The sequence below is a fragment of the Podarcis filfolensis genome (genome assembly GCF_964270895.1).
Source record: "Podarcis filfolensis genome assembly, chromosome: 10".
NCBI lineage: Eukaryota > Metazoa > Chordata > Lepidosauria > Squamata > Lacertidae > Podarcis > Podarcis filfolensis.
In genome coordinates, this window is record NC_139612.1 from 44,930,762 (window position 1) to 44,948,167 (window position 17,406).

Consider the following 17,406-nt stretch of genomic DNA (forward strand, 5'->3'; position numbering starts at 1 on the left):
TCAAAGGCTGTACAAGACTGCTTATGATTACCTGGTGAATTGAAACTAGTACAAATGACCCATAACTTCTCATGTTCTTGGGATGAGTAAAAGCAAAGTCCTGCACATTATTCTTTAAGGGGAGAAAGATATGGATGTTCAACAGCAAAACCTCAGAAAGTTCTGTTTTGCCTTTGGTCATTTAGGATCTATGAACAGAAACCAGATTCGAGCATCTCCTATGCAAATGACATGATTTTTCAGTATGTTCCTCTGAAGTTTCACCGAAACAAAGCAGAAGCCTATTGCTTCTCTCAAGGTTTTTTTTTTTAAGTTCCCCAATCATAGAGCAATGAGAGGTTACTTGTATTTTCTAGATTCCCCCCCAAAAAACTTCTTTTTTACATCAACTATAAATTGACTGCTAAGCTCCTAATGAAGGGCTAATCAGGAAACTGTTAACTTATCAGCAAGCTTCTTGCATATACATTCAACTCAGCATGGAAATTTGATAAGACTCCTGGTCCTACTCTTACATCTCTAGGGCTACTACATATCTGACAGCTAAGGATAATACCATGCATTTCATAAAGTGGGCTCTGATACATAAAAGCCTATGGGACAACAGGTTTTACTGTGCAATTATATGTCTTACAGTCAAATGTGTTCAGGATTACAGCAGGACTAGCTCTGGTGGGCTGCCTAACAAGCTTACCTGGTGGTTTGAGCCATTTAAACATTTATCACAATGCCCAGCAGCACCTGATTTAGTGCTGAGCGTCTATTGCAACTTTAGTCTTTCAGGTGCCACAACTAAGTAAATTTTGCTGCTCCCTTGCAAAACAAATGCTTTAACACTAAATATAACTTAGTAAGTAAAAGCTTGTTCTTCAATCATCCACATACTACAGATGAATTGTCATTGTGATCCAAAACTCAGTGTTTTATTTTATTTGGAGGGATGCTTCACCTACAATGCATATCGCTCTGATTATTTATGCAGCTACTAGTTCGATTTTATACACCTAGAGTATTGAATGCTTCCAATTCCTACAACATACTTAGAAATATGTTTTCTACAGGGTCTAGTATAAACTTTTGCATTAGTATTGATCAGTGATAAATGAGATTGGTTTAGGAAAGTCTGTCAAACATATTTCTAGTGACTTGTTAACAATTAGTCTGCCCCCATCTGCAAACTGTTTAGCTTTTGTTTGGATGACATGATAGTACTGATGATACTAATGATGTAAAAAGCTTTAAAAAGCAGTCTTAAGTGTTTGAAACACACTGAGACTCCACCATTTGGAAGTAGATACGCTATTTACGGTGCCACAATTTAATAGTGTTGTGAAGCACTATTTTAATCATATTTACTTGGCATTAAGGCACCACTGATTTCACTGGCACTTACTTCGATATGTGAGTTTTCAGGGATTGCAACTTAGTATTCTTCTGTATTGTTTAATAGTTACCTTACAATTGCTAAAATCCAGTGATACATGCATGCACACTGAAATAAGGACATCAAGAGCTACACTCTATAAAACTAGCTTACATTTTTCAACTCCCTACATTAGAAAACAGTAAGGAACATTGGACATTAAATTGCTTATAAAAATATTATAATTCTGCCAGAACTACTTGCTCTATTTCCAATGGCCAAATGTCTGTAGTCCGAAACTAAAGCTCCATGGCTTATTACCACCATTTCTGCTGGGCTCCCAGGTCAAAGGTATTCACCACTGGGGAAATGGTCTCTAGGCTCAACGGCTTGCTATGAAAAAAGACAAGAACCCTCTGCCACCTCTCCCCAGTGCTCCTGATCCCAAGGACAATGGCAAGGTATTCCTGCTATGTGGTGAAAGCGACAGGAGAAGTAAAGAGGAGTACAGAGATTGGTCTCCTCCACTATCCACTTTACCTGCAGTCTTAACTCTCCTGACATGAAGGGAACTACCAGCATTGGTGCCAAAGGAGTGAGAAAGAAAAAGATGAACAACTATTCCTTATACACAAGGTTGGTGAATGCACTACAGCCCATTATGTGTGTGTGTGTTGCCAGTGGTACAATAGTAACTATTAGTTTACAGTAGCTTTCTATTCCCATCTTTCACAGAGAAAGCTAAAACGTATACTAAATAACTTATACTTTGCAGTCATCTAAACTTTCCCATTTTGTTCTACCTTTTCCAGCTCATTCTTATGGATTTTGCAGCTGGGATATACTGTTTCCAATAACCTCTGAAACAAACTGATATCAAAAGAATGATTGAAGTGATTTGTTCTAAATTAGGCACACATACACCAAATTAAGTATGAAATACAAATCATACTTCAGTCATTTGAAAGTATGCTTATTTGTCAGAAGAAAAACACAACTTTGAACATGACTGAGTATAATGCTATACATTTTGAAGATCAGAATAATAATTCTAGTTAGGTACACAGACAGAGAAATAAGCATACAACAAGAAGTTTAATGCACAAACAGAAAAGTAAGGCTAATGAGATTTAACGACAAGGATTTATGATACTGGAATTAATACATCTCAAAGGTAAGGGGTTTCTGTGTTTTTCAAACAGGAGATCCTACTCCATTCCAAAATCGATTTGAAACTGAGGGACAGTTCAAAAGCACATAGGTGCAGTAAAAAAATTCCATAAAGGCCTTGAGTATGCTTAAAGCACCTATTTGGGTCCTGACATAGAATCTGAATAGCTGTGTATCTGCAAAGCTATTCTGAATGTACACTGCACACATTTAGTTTTGCCTGTTGCTGCAAAGTAGCCAAGATGACAGAAACAAATTGTTTGTGTAAAATGATAGTCTGTAAAATCAGTCACATACCAAACAGAAGCAGCAGGTTTAAAATGCAGGTCCGTTACCTACTTTCTGCCTCATTTCCCAACATCAGCACTGTATGTATCTGGATGATATTCCAATTTTTACTCAAGAGTTCTTTACATACCTAACCTTCAGAAAGACAACTGAAATGCAACCTTATAGGTTTACACTAACTAAAATTCTCAAATGTGTATTTCATTTCACAAAACACAACTAAATTAAAACATATACTGTAGGTTTAATAAGAGCTTTCATAACACAATGCACTACTTTATGGATATGGCATACAGTAGTTGTGTTCTCTCTCAATGCAGCACATGCTTGTGTTGTGTTCTAACCTGTGTTTTCAGCTGAGCTCATACAGGACCACACAACTTTGTTATAATCAAATAATGAAAAGACATCTCCTTCCACTCAATATGAAAGCTATTAATAATACTATAGCAAAACTCATTTGTTTGAGGAAAGCGGGAAGCACCGTATTCCGGAGTTCTGATAGCAGTCAATACAGGCAATGTGGGAATTCTAAGCAATAATACTGCTGTTCAGCATACACACAGAAAAGCTGCACAAATTGCCAACTTTATTCTTATGGCAATGCCATATCTAGAAATGTTTCTATTTATCAACAGTCTTTCTTCTCCAACATTAGTATCTCCATATACTCTAATGATTTCAGCATTAATATGAAGTATTCTACAACTATATATGCTTTAAAACTTGTATTAAATATGTTTTAAGGCATCAGAACAAGAACACAGAAATAAGGCAGCTAGGGCTTCTATTAGCTAGAAAAAGATGCAGCACTGTGACGCAGCATTATAGGGGGGAAGACCACTAGTTTGTTTCCAAAATGAGGTTTACTACCATACCACATGTTAGTATATTTTAAATTACTTCTCTGCATGTCCATATTCTGAACACATAAAGTAAGAGTCACTATCATATTTCCACATTCTAAATATGAAGTAATGTATCTGTACAATCTAACCTCTAGATAAAGTACTTCTGGAGATTAAATTTGACTAGCCCTGGTTGCAGTATGCTGAATATACTTAGCATTTCTCCAAACACAGCTAAATTAACGTTACACTTAACATCTCCAGTTGACTAGTATTTCACTGAGGATTCAATCAAAATAGGCATTATAGATCATTTATTACTAGTCAATAATTACCTTTTTAAAGGAGGTAACAAGCCTAGTAAACAAACCAAGTAACCATTACAAGACACTAAGATTTGTCTAGTATACTTCTCAAATAAGGTAGGAAGATATGTGATAGCTTACCAATATTATAAAAGAACAAAACAACTAAAATATGCTTACTGGATATTAAGAGTAATGCAATTCTCATAGGCAAAGGAATCATTCACTGAACACAACTACATAAAGGATGCAATCTTGAGCATATTCACTGTAATCCTAACCCCTGTAATCTGGGAGTAAACTCCATTTAGTTCAATAAGACTTCTGAGTAGACATGGTTAGGAATCTCAAAATAGGACTTACTTCTGAGTAAATATGTGCAAGATTGCACTGACTTTAAGCACAGGCATGTCCACTCAAAAATTCAAACTACTCTTACAGTGTGCATAGGGTTGCAGGCTTTAAGATTTAACTACATAGCTTCGTTCTGTCTAAGAGAATGACCTGACATGAATCTAAATACCACTCTGTAGCATAGTATGCAGAAATGAGTATATACTGCATTACCTATGTAGTATTTGCTTTTTGGCCAGAGCTTCTAATTCTGCTTACCAGTACAATGGAACCTGTTGATTTTCAGATAAGTGCAATATCCCAATAAATGGTGTAATTAATGCTGCTTCATTTGAAATCAAGTTCCTAAACTTACTACAGTGCTCTTAAGGAGAGTGGATTCAAGAAAAAACATTGCTCAGCACCAAATGCTTAAAACAGCTTTCTGAATTATGCTAAACCAACCAGAATTCAAACTAAAAGACAAGAAAATGAAAACAACTTGTTATGCATCAAATAATATCAGCCATTTCCCCCCTGACTTCATATATGAAGTAGTGCTAACAAGTTCAATGTACAAAACTGGCTACCATCACTAACCACAATGCCCAGATATGTGGCTGAAGAGCTCCTCTCCTCTAATAAAGTAAGTTAAGAACTACTGCACTGTTTGATTACTTACTCCCCATACCTATACCTTCAGAAAAGCAATACCAGTACTTGTATAGCCAGTTGCATTCTACAGTGATTTAGTTCCCTGAACTTCTAAAACAACCAGTAAACGTTTGTTACCAAATGAACACCTGTAACTTGCATCCATAATTTCTAAGGAGTTCTAGAGTTCTAACTAGCTGGCTTTTACGAACCTCAAGAAATATCATATTAAAATACAGACAGAAGAGTTCAGAATAGTTGTACTCATCCTCACACATGCAGAGAGACTATATGGGAATTTCAGACATTTTGGTCTCAAAGCAAGGAAGTAGAAGATGCAAAAGAAAAAGGTGGCTCCATAGTTTCTCAAGGCAAATCAGGTGAACTATTTAACAAAATGTCAAGACAAACATTATTCGCCAATTAATATTACGACTCTTGACCAAACAGAAATGTTGGCATTTAAGAACGCTTTGTGGTTATGAAAGAAATGGTGGAGGAAACAAACTATCCATCATAATACTGCTCAGAGAAAAAAAAATTTCAAGACTGAATGCCTCATCTTTAAAAAGCAAGATTTTACAAAAATCAGGACTCTACATGCACAAAAATGTAGATAACAGTTGTGTAATGATTTACACTATAACTAGAGTTTAGGATTGTTGGTGTTTTTTTAACAAAGGTTTCATTTGCTGCAGAACAGTGAAACGGGCAAGCAAGTAACACAGACATGCTTATAGCCCCTTCAATGAAAGGGCAGCAGCAGCAATTAAACACCCAATGTGATTAATGCAGCAAGGTGCAGAGAAAAGTAGGTACACAGAAAGGCAAAAAGAGAGAGTATAAGAAGGGTACTAGACAACAGACTGTGCAAAACATGGGGACATTCAAGAGGAAAGGAAGGGACCCATATGCAGTGAGGTAAAAGCAAGAGAGACTGACCTGTGCCATCGCTTGCAGAGACAGAGAGCGCCGGTGAGGAGAGTTTAGGCCTCTTGGCTGAAGGCGGGCCCGACTCCACCACATTCTCGGCCATTTTTAATTCTTTTTAGACAAACAGAGCCCAAATTAAAGATGGGGTTCGTCAAAGTCGTCAGCCTTCTTCTTGGATCCGGAATCAACCGAACAACAGTAAGAGAAGGAACTGAAGAAGAAAGGGACAAAGTTCCTCTTTTTCTGCCCCTCGGGATCTATCTCTGTTGGGTAGCAGCGACTAAGGGGGAACAGAGATGGGAAATAGGGTGTGGAAGCAGTCTTTCCTCCGGCCCACAGGGAAAAACAAGGATGAAAAGAACAGAACAAACCCTTCTCCAAACACAAATATGCGGGGTTGGTGGGTTTACAAATCGAATTAAATCCGGCTGTGGGGCTGCTGGTGCTTCCTCGCCGCCGCCAACACCACCATCTTCATCCTCCGGGGGGTCGTCGTCTTCTCCTCCTCCTGCTGCCTCTTCGCCGCCGCCATCAACCTCTTCCTCCTCGGCGTCGTCCTCCTCCTCCTCATCGCCACAAGGAGGCGGGCGAAGGAGGAGAGGAGAAAAAAAGGAGAAAGAATCTCTCTCCTCTGCTCGCAGTTCCTTCCCTCTCCTTCCAAAAACCAGCTTGCAATGCGGGGGGGGGGGGGGAGAGAAATGCCCACTGCTAGTGGAAAAGGGACTGGGGAAGGGGGTCACAGACGGAGCGTGTCGAGGGTCCCCAACTCCCCCTGCGCCTTTCTCGCCAGTCACTAATGGCTGCAGAAAGGGGAGCCGTAAGGAGGAGGAGGAGGATGAAGCTAAGTCCCAGGAGTCTCCGCTTCACATCTTGTTGTGCAGGAACAAGGAGGCGGAGGAGGGGTTGTTGTCCCGATGGAGGCAGCAGAGATCCCGGGATGGGGGCTGGAGAGGGTGGGCTTCAGGACTCGCACCCCGCGCCCCCACCTTTTCTTCCTTTCTTTCTCTGTAGCAGGGTGCCCCCCTTCTGGTCAGATGGAGGGATCGATCCCAGAGCAGGAGGAGGAGAAAGCAGCGGCGGCGGCCCCTCCCCCCCTTCTCTCTGCCTCTTCCCCCTCCCTGGGGGATAAGGATGGTTGCGAGCGCTTGGTCTGCGGAGAGGACAAGACTCTCCTCGGAACCGAAGACGCGATGCCTCAGGCGTTCCTGGAGCGGCTCCGTCTCATGTCCGCCATGTAGGACCTGGGGAAGAGGGAAGGGGGGGCGCAGAGAAAAGAAACAGCTTTCCAAACCGGAGCCAGGCGGCCTCCTGACCCCGCGAACGGGCTCAGTAGCCAGGAGAGGCTGTGGGTGGGGTCCACCCGGGGTCCCGAGTCACTAGCCGAAGCCGGCAGTGCGTACTCCCCTACTGGCTGCGAGGCTGGGGTAGGGGGTGTATCACGGAGGTTTCGGGTTCCCTCAGGTCTGGCCGGCCAGGGGCCCTGAGCGGCTGTCGGTCTCTGTCGTTGCTTTTCCACCTCCCAGGCTCTACCCGCCCAGCTCGGTCCCTCTCGTTCGCTCCCTCCCCTCAGTCGCTCACACACAAACAAAATGGCGGCTGTTGTTTCTTCACTCTCCCGATTCCTCAGAGGGAAGCGAGCGGCGGCGGCCGGAAATGAGCCAAGAGAAAAAAGGGGCGTGGCCAGAAAAAGGAGAGGCGGGGACGCACGCAGCTCGCACACACAATGGAACGCGGAGGGCCGAGGAGGGGGAGAACCCGAGGCGGGGTCAGCTGCGGTCACGAGACTTGCTCAGCCACTCGCCTTGCGCTCCCGGAGCGATCCCTTCCGCAAACTCTCTCGCCTCCGCCTCTTAAAGGGGAAGGAGAAGCTGCTCGCCCGCTTCCCTCCGCCTTTACTTGTGTTTTCTGTCGGCCAAAATAGACCGCGAGGTTGCTGCTTGGGACAGGCCTATTGTAATGGGGGAAGGGGGGGGGGCGCTGAGCTTGTGTACTCTGGACCTGGCATTGCCCACGATACGCATCGGAAGCCCTCCGTAGGAAGACAGGCCCTGGCTCCTCGCTTCCCTCCTTTGCTGCTGCAAAGACAGCGGCCCAGAGTCACAGCCGAGGGGTGGTTTGGTGGGGGGCGGCGGAAGAGAGCAGGGTTTGGCCGGCCTTCTAGCTTCTCATGTACGGTGCAGGCACACACACACCGATGTGATGAGGACGACGACTCAGGGTGTACGTGCACATATAGACATAGGACATGAGCCGTAACCTGTGATAGTATGAGAACAAAATCACCACACAGCCTCAAGGTGGAGGCGCAGAGGTCTTTTTATCAAGCGATCTTGCACAATTGCATTTTCCTGCCAGCATCCATGTCTTTTCCTCGTAAAGAAGGAAAATTCACTGCGGGGGGAGGGCTTTATTACGCGAAAAGACGTGGGGTAGCATTGTGCTGGGACCGATACGTATTCCCTGTAATGCCGCGAGTCTGGTTTATAACGCTACGCCTATGTTTTTATCGTGATTTGCCACCGCGCTCTTTCGTACAAGAATCCATAATGCTCTCTTAAGGCAGGGATGGGGTGGGGGATCACAGTAAAGTAATGTATAGACTAGGAGAGCCTTCCGTCGTTCGGTATGTTGTGTGTATACACATGAGCCTTTCTCTGCAGACCCCCGGGAGAAACAGCAGCACCTTCCTCACATATTCCTTTGTAAAACGTAGAGAAGCGAGAGGGTTCCGTGTTCTTTCCTTTCCCTCTTCGTAGGAGAGATGAACAATCAGTTCACAAGACCACTGGACACATGGCTTGCTTTTTCTAGCTTGCTTTTTTATAAGTGCCTGTAGGAAACGCCTCACCTGAGCAGCGCACATACTGTAATATGGAATGCCTGCTACGTTCACTTTTCCAAGGGTTTTCTGGTCTGTGCTTGCGACAGACAGTTCTGTTAGTCCGTTCATCACAATAATTGTTTTATTAAGGTTAAAAGGACAGAGCAAATCAGAGCATTCCACCACTTGTGTGAATTGGTCTTTATATGACACTTGTAGTGGACTGGACTACTAAAAGTGATCCATAAGGTTACTTACGATATAGTGACATAGAAGGGTTGTAAAATCCAGGCAACTGTGGCCCGGACCTAGTTGCTGAAAAGGACAGGAAGGTACGTCTCTCCTCGGGTATGTGCTACTACACAGAACACCGAAGGACAGCAGGATTGTGGAATACCACTGCTGTCTCTTGCTCCTTTTGTCTGTGCTTCTTTCCCCATCCCAGTTATTTCTCTCAAGCCTATTTTCAGTGAAGCTCAACTTACGTTGCTCTCAAACTTTTATGGAGATGTGTGAGCAGCACAAGCAGGAGCCAGAAAATCATCTTCAGTAAGAGGGAAGATACAGAGACAAACCCAAGCAAGAATACTGACACATCACTCCCTTTCGGTCTAGTCCTAGTACAGCTTGCAGGTCCTAAATTTTCTGTTTCGTTTAATGTATCTGCTGCTTTTCCACAGTGGACTGTGCCCAAAGCAGCTCACAATAAGCACCAGATAACAGAAAAGACCATTAAAACAATTCACAACAAATTTAAATAAGGGGGAAATGAACCATTCTTCCTCAAATTATTTTGCATGCAAAAAATAATGTCCATCTTCATAGACAGTTCCTTAAATGTGTTTGTGGGTGTACCAAATAGAAAGACTTGTGAAAACTTATCTCCTGCCAAAGTCCTATGGTCACCATCCATTGACTGTTCTTCTGAAGAATGTCGGGATATCAGAAAGTTTTGTCAAAAGTATTTGCGCTCTTGGTAATCCACTGTCTGTGAAGCATTCAACTGATCTCATAATTAGGAAAAAATAATACCTGGTCTGCTTCACCCAAACTGCACAAAACTTTAGCACACCAGACAGTAAAACAGTGGTACATTATGGCACAGTAAAAGAATACTACCATACCTGGGCTTGGGGTGGGGATGGGAAACTAGTGCCCTCCAGATGTTGTTACTATCATGACCCATATCCAAGGATAATGGAAGCTGTACCAGCAATGTCTGGAGGGCCTCAGGATTTCTGTTTGAATCCAAGGCTGCAGCAATGGGGGAAGCAAGGTCCTCTTGGGGTTTTGTTTCTGTGAACCCCTACATCTCATGCTCAGGTTGCGTAAATATATCATAAAGACACCATAGTCTCTGCTTTGCCTTGCTACCAAAATGAAACACGAACTCTGGGTAAGTGCCTGGAACCCCTGGAATCTCGTAGTGCTCAGAGATTGGGGTGGCGTGCGACAATATTTTAACTTTTGAATGTTTTTTAAGTGTAATTTTTTCTTGGTTTTCATGTTTGAGTGTGTTTTTTTTTACTTACAATCAAGCAGTGTATACACCTTATGAAATAAATAAAAATAATAAATTATGTGTAGTGAATAGGCTGGAACATCACACCTCAAGTAAAATTTATGAACTAATAAATCACTGTTAAACTTCAAGGGGGGGGCCGGATCTGTCTTACCAGGTCTAGTGCTAGTCAATATTTTAATTCATTACTTAAAAGAAGGGAAATGCATCTAATTTATACATGCAACAGAACAAAATATGTGAATTTATTGAATAACCCTACACTGAATCAGTCTAAATGTATGTTTTTTCCTCAGCCTCCCTTGCAGTTTCCCCCCCTGCCTGGGATAAACTCCAGAAGGTAAAATGGCAATGGAATGGTAGATACTAGGAAGAGGGGTTTGGGGAATCTGTGTATGTTATCATGAGCAGCTGCTATCACCAAAGTATTGCACTTTCCCAAAATGTTTAGAGGTACCAAGGCTCCATCTCTCTCTGCAGCAGTGCCTCTGTGCCACCCATGTTTGCTTAGTTATGTCCCACCTCAGTTATGCCTGTCCTCCCAGTTCTAATTTATACACCCAGATACAGCATCTTGCTCCCAGTCTAGGTGGATTATGGTTGATAATCTAGCTTTTCGGCCTGTCAGTTGGTGGGGACTGATTCTGTTGTTGCTGCAACCTGCTACATCTAAGCTTTGCTGTGGTGACTCCCAGCTGGTTTGACCTCAACCCTGCCAATGGTCACAACTTGAAGGAAATGGTGAAATCCACATCTAAAAAGAGGCAAGAGTTTGTTGGGAAGGTTCAAGTGTAGAGCAGAGAATCCTGCTTGTGCACAGAGTTTGGCCTTGAGGTCTCCTTCAGTCCATTATTCTTCATTGATCTATTCCAATACTTCTAAAGCATCAACAGTATCTATCAATCTGCTTCCAGTGAAATCTCTAGAATCTTTTGAGATTTTTTTTTTTAATAAAAAGACTGGTGTATTATTGTGTTCTTTTAGAGATTGTAGATATGTGGTACTACTCTCCTGTGGTTCTTTCCTATCTGGAAAACTGGTCGCAGAAGGTGGTGCTGGGAGATTGCTTGGCTATCCCATGACTTCTGGCATGTTAGGTACTTCAGGGTTCCATCTTGTTTCCCTTGTTTTTTAATATCTACATCAGTGGTTCCCAAATGTTTCTCGCTGTGGACCACTTGAAAATTACTGAAGGTCTTGGTAGACCACTTCATGACTCTCCTGCTTGTTGTAGCAATTGTAATTAACAGATGCTGTATGATTTTTTAAATGTATTTTTACTGCTTCTTTTAATTCTTATATTGTATGTTATTGTATTATAATTTGTAATAAAATAAAATCCAATATAATAAATAAAAGAAGTGCTAAAAATACAAGAAATAAAAATACAGTTAAATTCAATGTGAATATTTAATGCTGTGGATATGCCTGTCCTGCTAAACACCCCATTAACTTTGCTCTTAATCTTCTCTGTTCCTTTCAAGGCCACATTTTAGCAATTCCTGCGTAAGGGGATATCTAGCTAAAGGGAGATTTATCCTCTTCACATTTTTTGTTATGTCTATTAGACTGCAAGCCTGTGAACCTGCACGTCAGACCAACTGGGCAGCTGTGTAACAGACGTGTAATCTTTCAAGGGAAAACCATTCCCATATCTACCTTCTGATAAATTCTACAGGAAAAGGACATAGGAGAAGCTGTTTCCCAGGAACCCAGTTGCATATTTGACTCCTGCTGCTAATGTGCCTCCACCATCCACCGACACCACTCCAAAGAGGCAAGAAACATCCTTGCAATGTTTGGATGCTCAAAAGCCAAGAACAGTGTGTCACTACCACAATTCAATACAGCCCTGAAATCAAACTTCATTAAGACTCCATGACAACCACCACTTGGTTAGTAATCCAGCCAGGCAGCACTTTGGATCCCGCAACCAATGTCTGACTGAGCAACAGGACAGTTTCAAATTCAGCCTTTCAAATACATTTGCAAAATTTACTAAGATAGGATTTATACTGATCTTAAAAATGTTTAAAGGAGCCTACCCTGCTCCACTTTTTTAAAAGTTTCTCTCACCAACCAAAACACAGCATTCTCCACCCTTGTGTGTTCAGGGTGCAGGTGCAGGAAAGAAAAAAAAGGCATAAAGTCCCTCATGGGTTTTGAAAATACACCACCTTTGTTGGTTAGTGGGCATCAACAATAGTATGGCACGGGGCAAAGATCCTATCATTAAGTGCACTAGTTCCTGGACAAGGTTTCATGCTCAAACCATCTGCTGTGAGTCAGTCTCCTTACCGGCCCACATCAGTGTGGACTGGTCTGCTTACAGCAACCTGGGAGCACAATGACCCAACAACCCCCTCAGCTGCTGGGGCCATGGACAGAATGCAGCACCCTTAGATTTTCCAAGAGATACTGCCATTGGCTTCCGCATAGTAGGCCTGCCTACACACGAATGCGGCCAAGTGTCACTCCTGCACCCACAAAAGGGGAGAGATCATTTACTCCTGCCTGCACAGGGGCACAAATTGCAGCCCCTTGTTAAGTCAGGAAGTACATCAAGGGATAACACCAAACCAGTGCTGCAACACTGACATGGCTCCATCTCCCCCTCCCCCAGTCAGATTGTTCCACACAAATGCCGGACTTAGACATTGCTAGGGGAGTAGAGAAAAAAGTCATAGAGGAGGGACAGTTGCCCCTCTGACACAAAATATAAATCAGCAGTTGGATTTCTCTAGTCAAGAAACAAGTTGAAAAACTAAAGTAGAGTCAGTTTGAACATGTATGACCCTATGGCACGTCAGACTCAAGTAATGACTGGAAATATGTAGTTAATTGTTAATTATTCATTTTATTATAATTACTTGCAGTATATTTTATGGGTTAACGACTGCATTGTGGGAGAGAAACATTTGGTAGAACAATATCCTGCTGCAGATATTTTGAATTAGAATATACATCATAATCTAGTCCTGTGTTGAATTATGCTTTTAAAATGTTATGTTCCTTCTTAAATATGTGTTTTATGTATATCTTTGTATGTTACCCATGAAAACTGACACTTTAATGGGGGTATAAACTGAGATTTGTATTATTTTTTAGGTTATGCTACTTACAGACTTCATTGTTCTTTTTCCTCTCCCCCCCCCCCCTTTTATCTTTATTGCGGTCCATAGACCCACAGTTTCAAAACAAGATACAGTTAAGACAACCAAACAACAGGCGAAAGAGACCGAGGTAGTCGTTTTGTTATGTCTAGGGCATGATGGTCTTTTTTTCTTACGACCTCCGAAAGAAACTTTGCCACGGTCAGTGTAATATCATTTGACCTATGCTCCAGAAGGTATTTAATATGGGAGGCTTCGCATTTTCCCGATATTGTTCTTTAACTTTAACCTTAAAAAAAAAAGTGAGATCAGCATTTCTGCTAAAATTCCTCAATACAGAGGGTAATTTATCTGACTTACTAATTTTAGTTACTAATTTTGTAAGTTTAAATAAAACCTACCATTTGTGTGTGTGTACACTTACACTTACAAGCAAGAACATATAAAATTGAAGTTAAGAGAAATCCAGGCCTGTTGTTAAAGACTAGAGGAGTGCTACTCAAGCTCCCCCTCCTCACACATGGCATAATTATCACAATTTTCCTGTGTATATAATATAAACGCTCAAATACATAACTTAGTTCAGACAGGAATCGCTCCATGGACAAAATATATGCTGCGGACCAAACTCTCAAGGAACCCATTCACCTCACCTTGCTCTTCTTTTACTCTATTTAAATCCTCTCCTATCATAGTAGGATGTGGTCTTCATAGTACCACATCAACATTCATGCCAGTGAATTAATTTCTTTATACTTTTATTTAGACCATTTATATACCACTTAACAGATAAAAGCAACAAGTATTACAAAAATACATAAGCAGCAGTGCTTTTTTTCTGGGGGTACTCAAAAGGCGCATTTAAAAAAAAATGTTAAAAGTGTGGCACTTACTGTAACAACTTCATGGTGAGTACCAGCACCATTTTTTCATTATTATTTTTTAAGCATTGCATAATAACATATACAACTGTAGAATTAATAATTACTAACCTTTCTAACCTATCTCCCCTCTCAGCCTCCTGGCTCTTACCCAGGACACAAACAAACTCACAACTCAGTCACAAAATATCAAAAAGAAGGATTCTGCAAACTGCTGACTTCACACTAATTTCTTACTCTAGACGTACTTGTTTATGGGCAGGCACCAAGGTGAATGGAGCTTCCTCAGCCTATGTCCCATTCAACAGTTAGCTGCCCTCTCCACAGCTAGTCCCAGGTTACGGCAGCTTTGGTGAGTTTCTCAGTGAGTTCCAAAGATGGAGAAAATAACATTCCTCCACACACAGTTCTTTCTGTCGTTTTTTGCCCATTTCTCCAGCTGCTCTCTCATGCTCCTATGGAGGGGCTTTCATTTGTGGGCAGGCACCAAGATGGATGGAGCACCCTCATACTGCCCACAACTATGTCCCATTCGGTAGCGGAGCTCCAATCTCCACATCCACTTTGTATGCAGCATATGACCATAGAACAGTTTAAGGAGCAAAAACACATGGATATGTTGATTACAGAGTTGTGCCCAAATGCCCTCTCAAAATTCTCCACCTGATTTGTGGGCAGAAAAAAATGGGGTATACCATTTCGCCAGATTTATCTAGATGGAGAAGAAATTATCCAATAGTTTCTCAATGAATGAACCTCGCTGATAGCAGTGGCAGCAGCACAGCTTGTTTGTTTTCCCCTTGTGTGCCTGTGAGAGTTTTGCTGCTGTACAATCGTTATGGAGTGCTGCTTGGAGCCAGGATGGGGGACACCACAAAAAGGAAGGAAGGAAGGAAGGAAGGAAGGAAGGAAGGAAGGAAGGAAGAAAGAAAGAAAGAAAGAAAGAAAGAAAGAAAGAAAGAAAGAAAGAAAAGAAAGAAAGAAAGAAAGAAAGAAAGAAAGATGGAGAGTATTTGGATAAAATTCTGCAAAGTGGCCTTCTTCTGGGAGAGGGATGAGAAACAGCAAAACTCATAAATATTCACAATAATGTTTTCATATGCATATAAAGAGGCCCAAAATGCACATGTCTTAAGCATAGGCTTGTACTCTCATCACCCCTGATCATTGGCCATGCAACATCTAGTGGGCCAAAGGTTTCCCACACCTGTATTATACCTTACTCCTGTTGGATATTCAGGTGGAATTGACATTGTCCATATGTTCTGAGGTCCTGGGAGTTATTAACATATTTTCCTCAACACTTGCAGGAGAACAATGCAATGGTATTGCATGGCAGACATTGATCCAAAGTGGAGAAGCATCTGCAAGTAGTGCTGTCATTTTGATTTACCAATTGCCTGTAGTTTGTATTGCTCCTTATCTCTCTATCCATATCTTCATGGCTGCTCAGTATCTGCACAGATAGAAGTCAATAATTAACCTAGGCTCAGAGCCCAATTAATTCCTATGCAGACAGTATCAAATAACAGGATTAAAAATCATTTTCCCTTAGCACTTTATTTTTATCACCCGGTCCTTACTCTCTAATTCTCATGTAGCTTTTGCTGTGAAACCTTTTAAAATCTGCTGCTATTTTGCCCCAGTTTTGTTCCCTCTGCATGCCTATATTTAAAGCAATTTTGTTCTTCCCTCGCAGATTTTGGGGAGGTTAAGTACGTCCGATGATATCTCACTGATGAGCAAACATTGCATCAGTTTGATAAAGAGATAGAAGGTCTGAATAGAAAAAAAAAGTGGACAGTTTGACATTATCGTGGGTAAGTTACCATTTCAACAGCAAAAAGGCACCGAGCCATCTGCCTTTGTGTAACAAATTGTTCCTGTTTGAACGATAATCAGTAAAAGATGAGAATCAGTAAAATCAGAGGGCATGTGAGCAATGCCAGCTCAAATACGCAGAGTGGTAGTTTAAAGCCCAGAGAGCCCGTGAAGCCACTGACTGAGTTGTGTGGCAGCCAGAATGACTGCAGGGGAGCAGGAAACCTCCCACAAGATCCTGGGGTCCCTTCCAACTCTACAATTCTACACCTCTACTTACTAGTCTGTAGCAATAGGCCTTAATTCCCCTTAGCTTCAATTACTAGTTCTTACTAGTACTAATGTGTGTGTGTGCGCACTAAACAAAAGGTTAGTTTTACTTAAACTTGTAAAATAATTTGTTGTTGTTGTTTAGTCGTTTAGTCATGTACAACTCTTTGTGACCCCATGGACCAGAGCACGCCAGGCACTCCTGTCTTCCACTGCCTCCCGCATATAAAATAATTTACTTGTTAGTAAAAAGAGAGAGAAATTACCCTCTGTGCTGTGGAACTGTGCGATAGATACTCATTTCACATCTCCTTCTCTTTTTAAGATGAAGGAGCAAATTCCTTGATACAATGAAGTCTGTTAGTTGCATAACTGAAAACAGAATCTACATCCAATTAACTACATATTTCCAGTCATTATTTGATTCTTGGTTGGCATCCATCTGTCTTGGAAGAGTGTACTTTTGAGGGGGGGGAGACAAAAAGTTGGAAGTTACAGCGTCTACTGTGGCTGTAGAGGCCAATACAGGAGAGACATGTTTCATTGCAGTTGGAGCAAATAGAAGTGCCTGGTTTTGCTGCTGCAGATGCACCATGTCATTGCTTCTCTCTGTGCTCCTCCCAGTGGTCCTCTTTTGGTCACTGCTGTGGATACACGACCTGATTGTCTCCAGGCACTGCAGATGTCTGCAAGGGATTCCCAAATGGCAGGGTTAATGTTGCCAGCCTTCATGTCATGTTTGCAGACATCTTTGTAATGCAGAGTCTGGTGCCTGAACCCATCTCTGTAGAGCACAGCCTTGTGGAACCTGCCACCTTCCATTCTGTGAACATGACCAAGCCAGCATAGACATTGCTGAGACAGGAGTGTGAATATTCTGGGAATGTGGGCTTGGGAGAGCATATAGTTGTTTGACAGTCTCCTGTCATGTGATGCCCCAAATCTTCCAGATACAGCACATATTGAAGGCATTGAGGTGCATTGTAAGTTGCCCATGTCTCACTACTATAAAGCAGTGTAGTGAGACGTGTGGGCAACTTACCGTATATCCACCAGAAGCGATGCTTCAACACTTTCCACATGC

The 17,406-nt window shown here is 42.0% G+C and overlaps 1 protein-coding gene and 1 long non-coding RNA gene across 2 annotated transcripts in view; one reads left to right on the forward strand and one right to left on the reverse strand.

Annotated features, from left to right (window-relative positions):
- Window positions 1-9,609, reverse strand: part of EP300 (EP300 lysine acetyltransferase) — a 77,443-nt gene extending 67,834 nt beyond the window's left edge. The window contains exon 1 of the mRNA XM_083573692.1: window positions 5,904-9,609. Coding sequence (XP_083429818.1) covers window positions 5,904-5,997 — 94 coding nt within the window. The 5' untranslated portion in view covers window positions 5,998-9,609. The remainder of the gene's footprint in view (window positions 1-5,903) is intronic.
- On the forward strand, window positions 7,013-13,349 carry LOC310743540. Its single transcript, XR_014539080.1, has 2 exons — window positions 7,013-7,128; window positions 11,806-13,349. It is a non-coding gene; the product is annotated as an uncharacterized lncRNA (long non-coding RNA).
- Window positions 13,350-17,406: the final 4,057 nt, after the last annotated feature.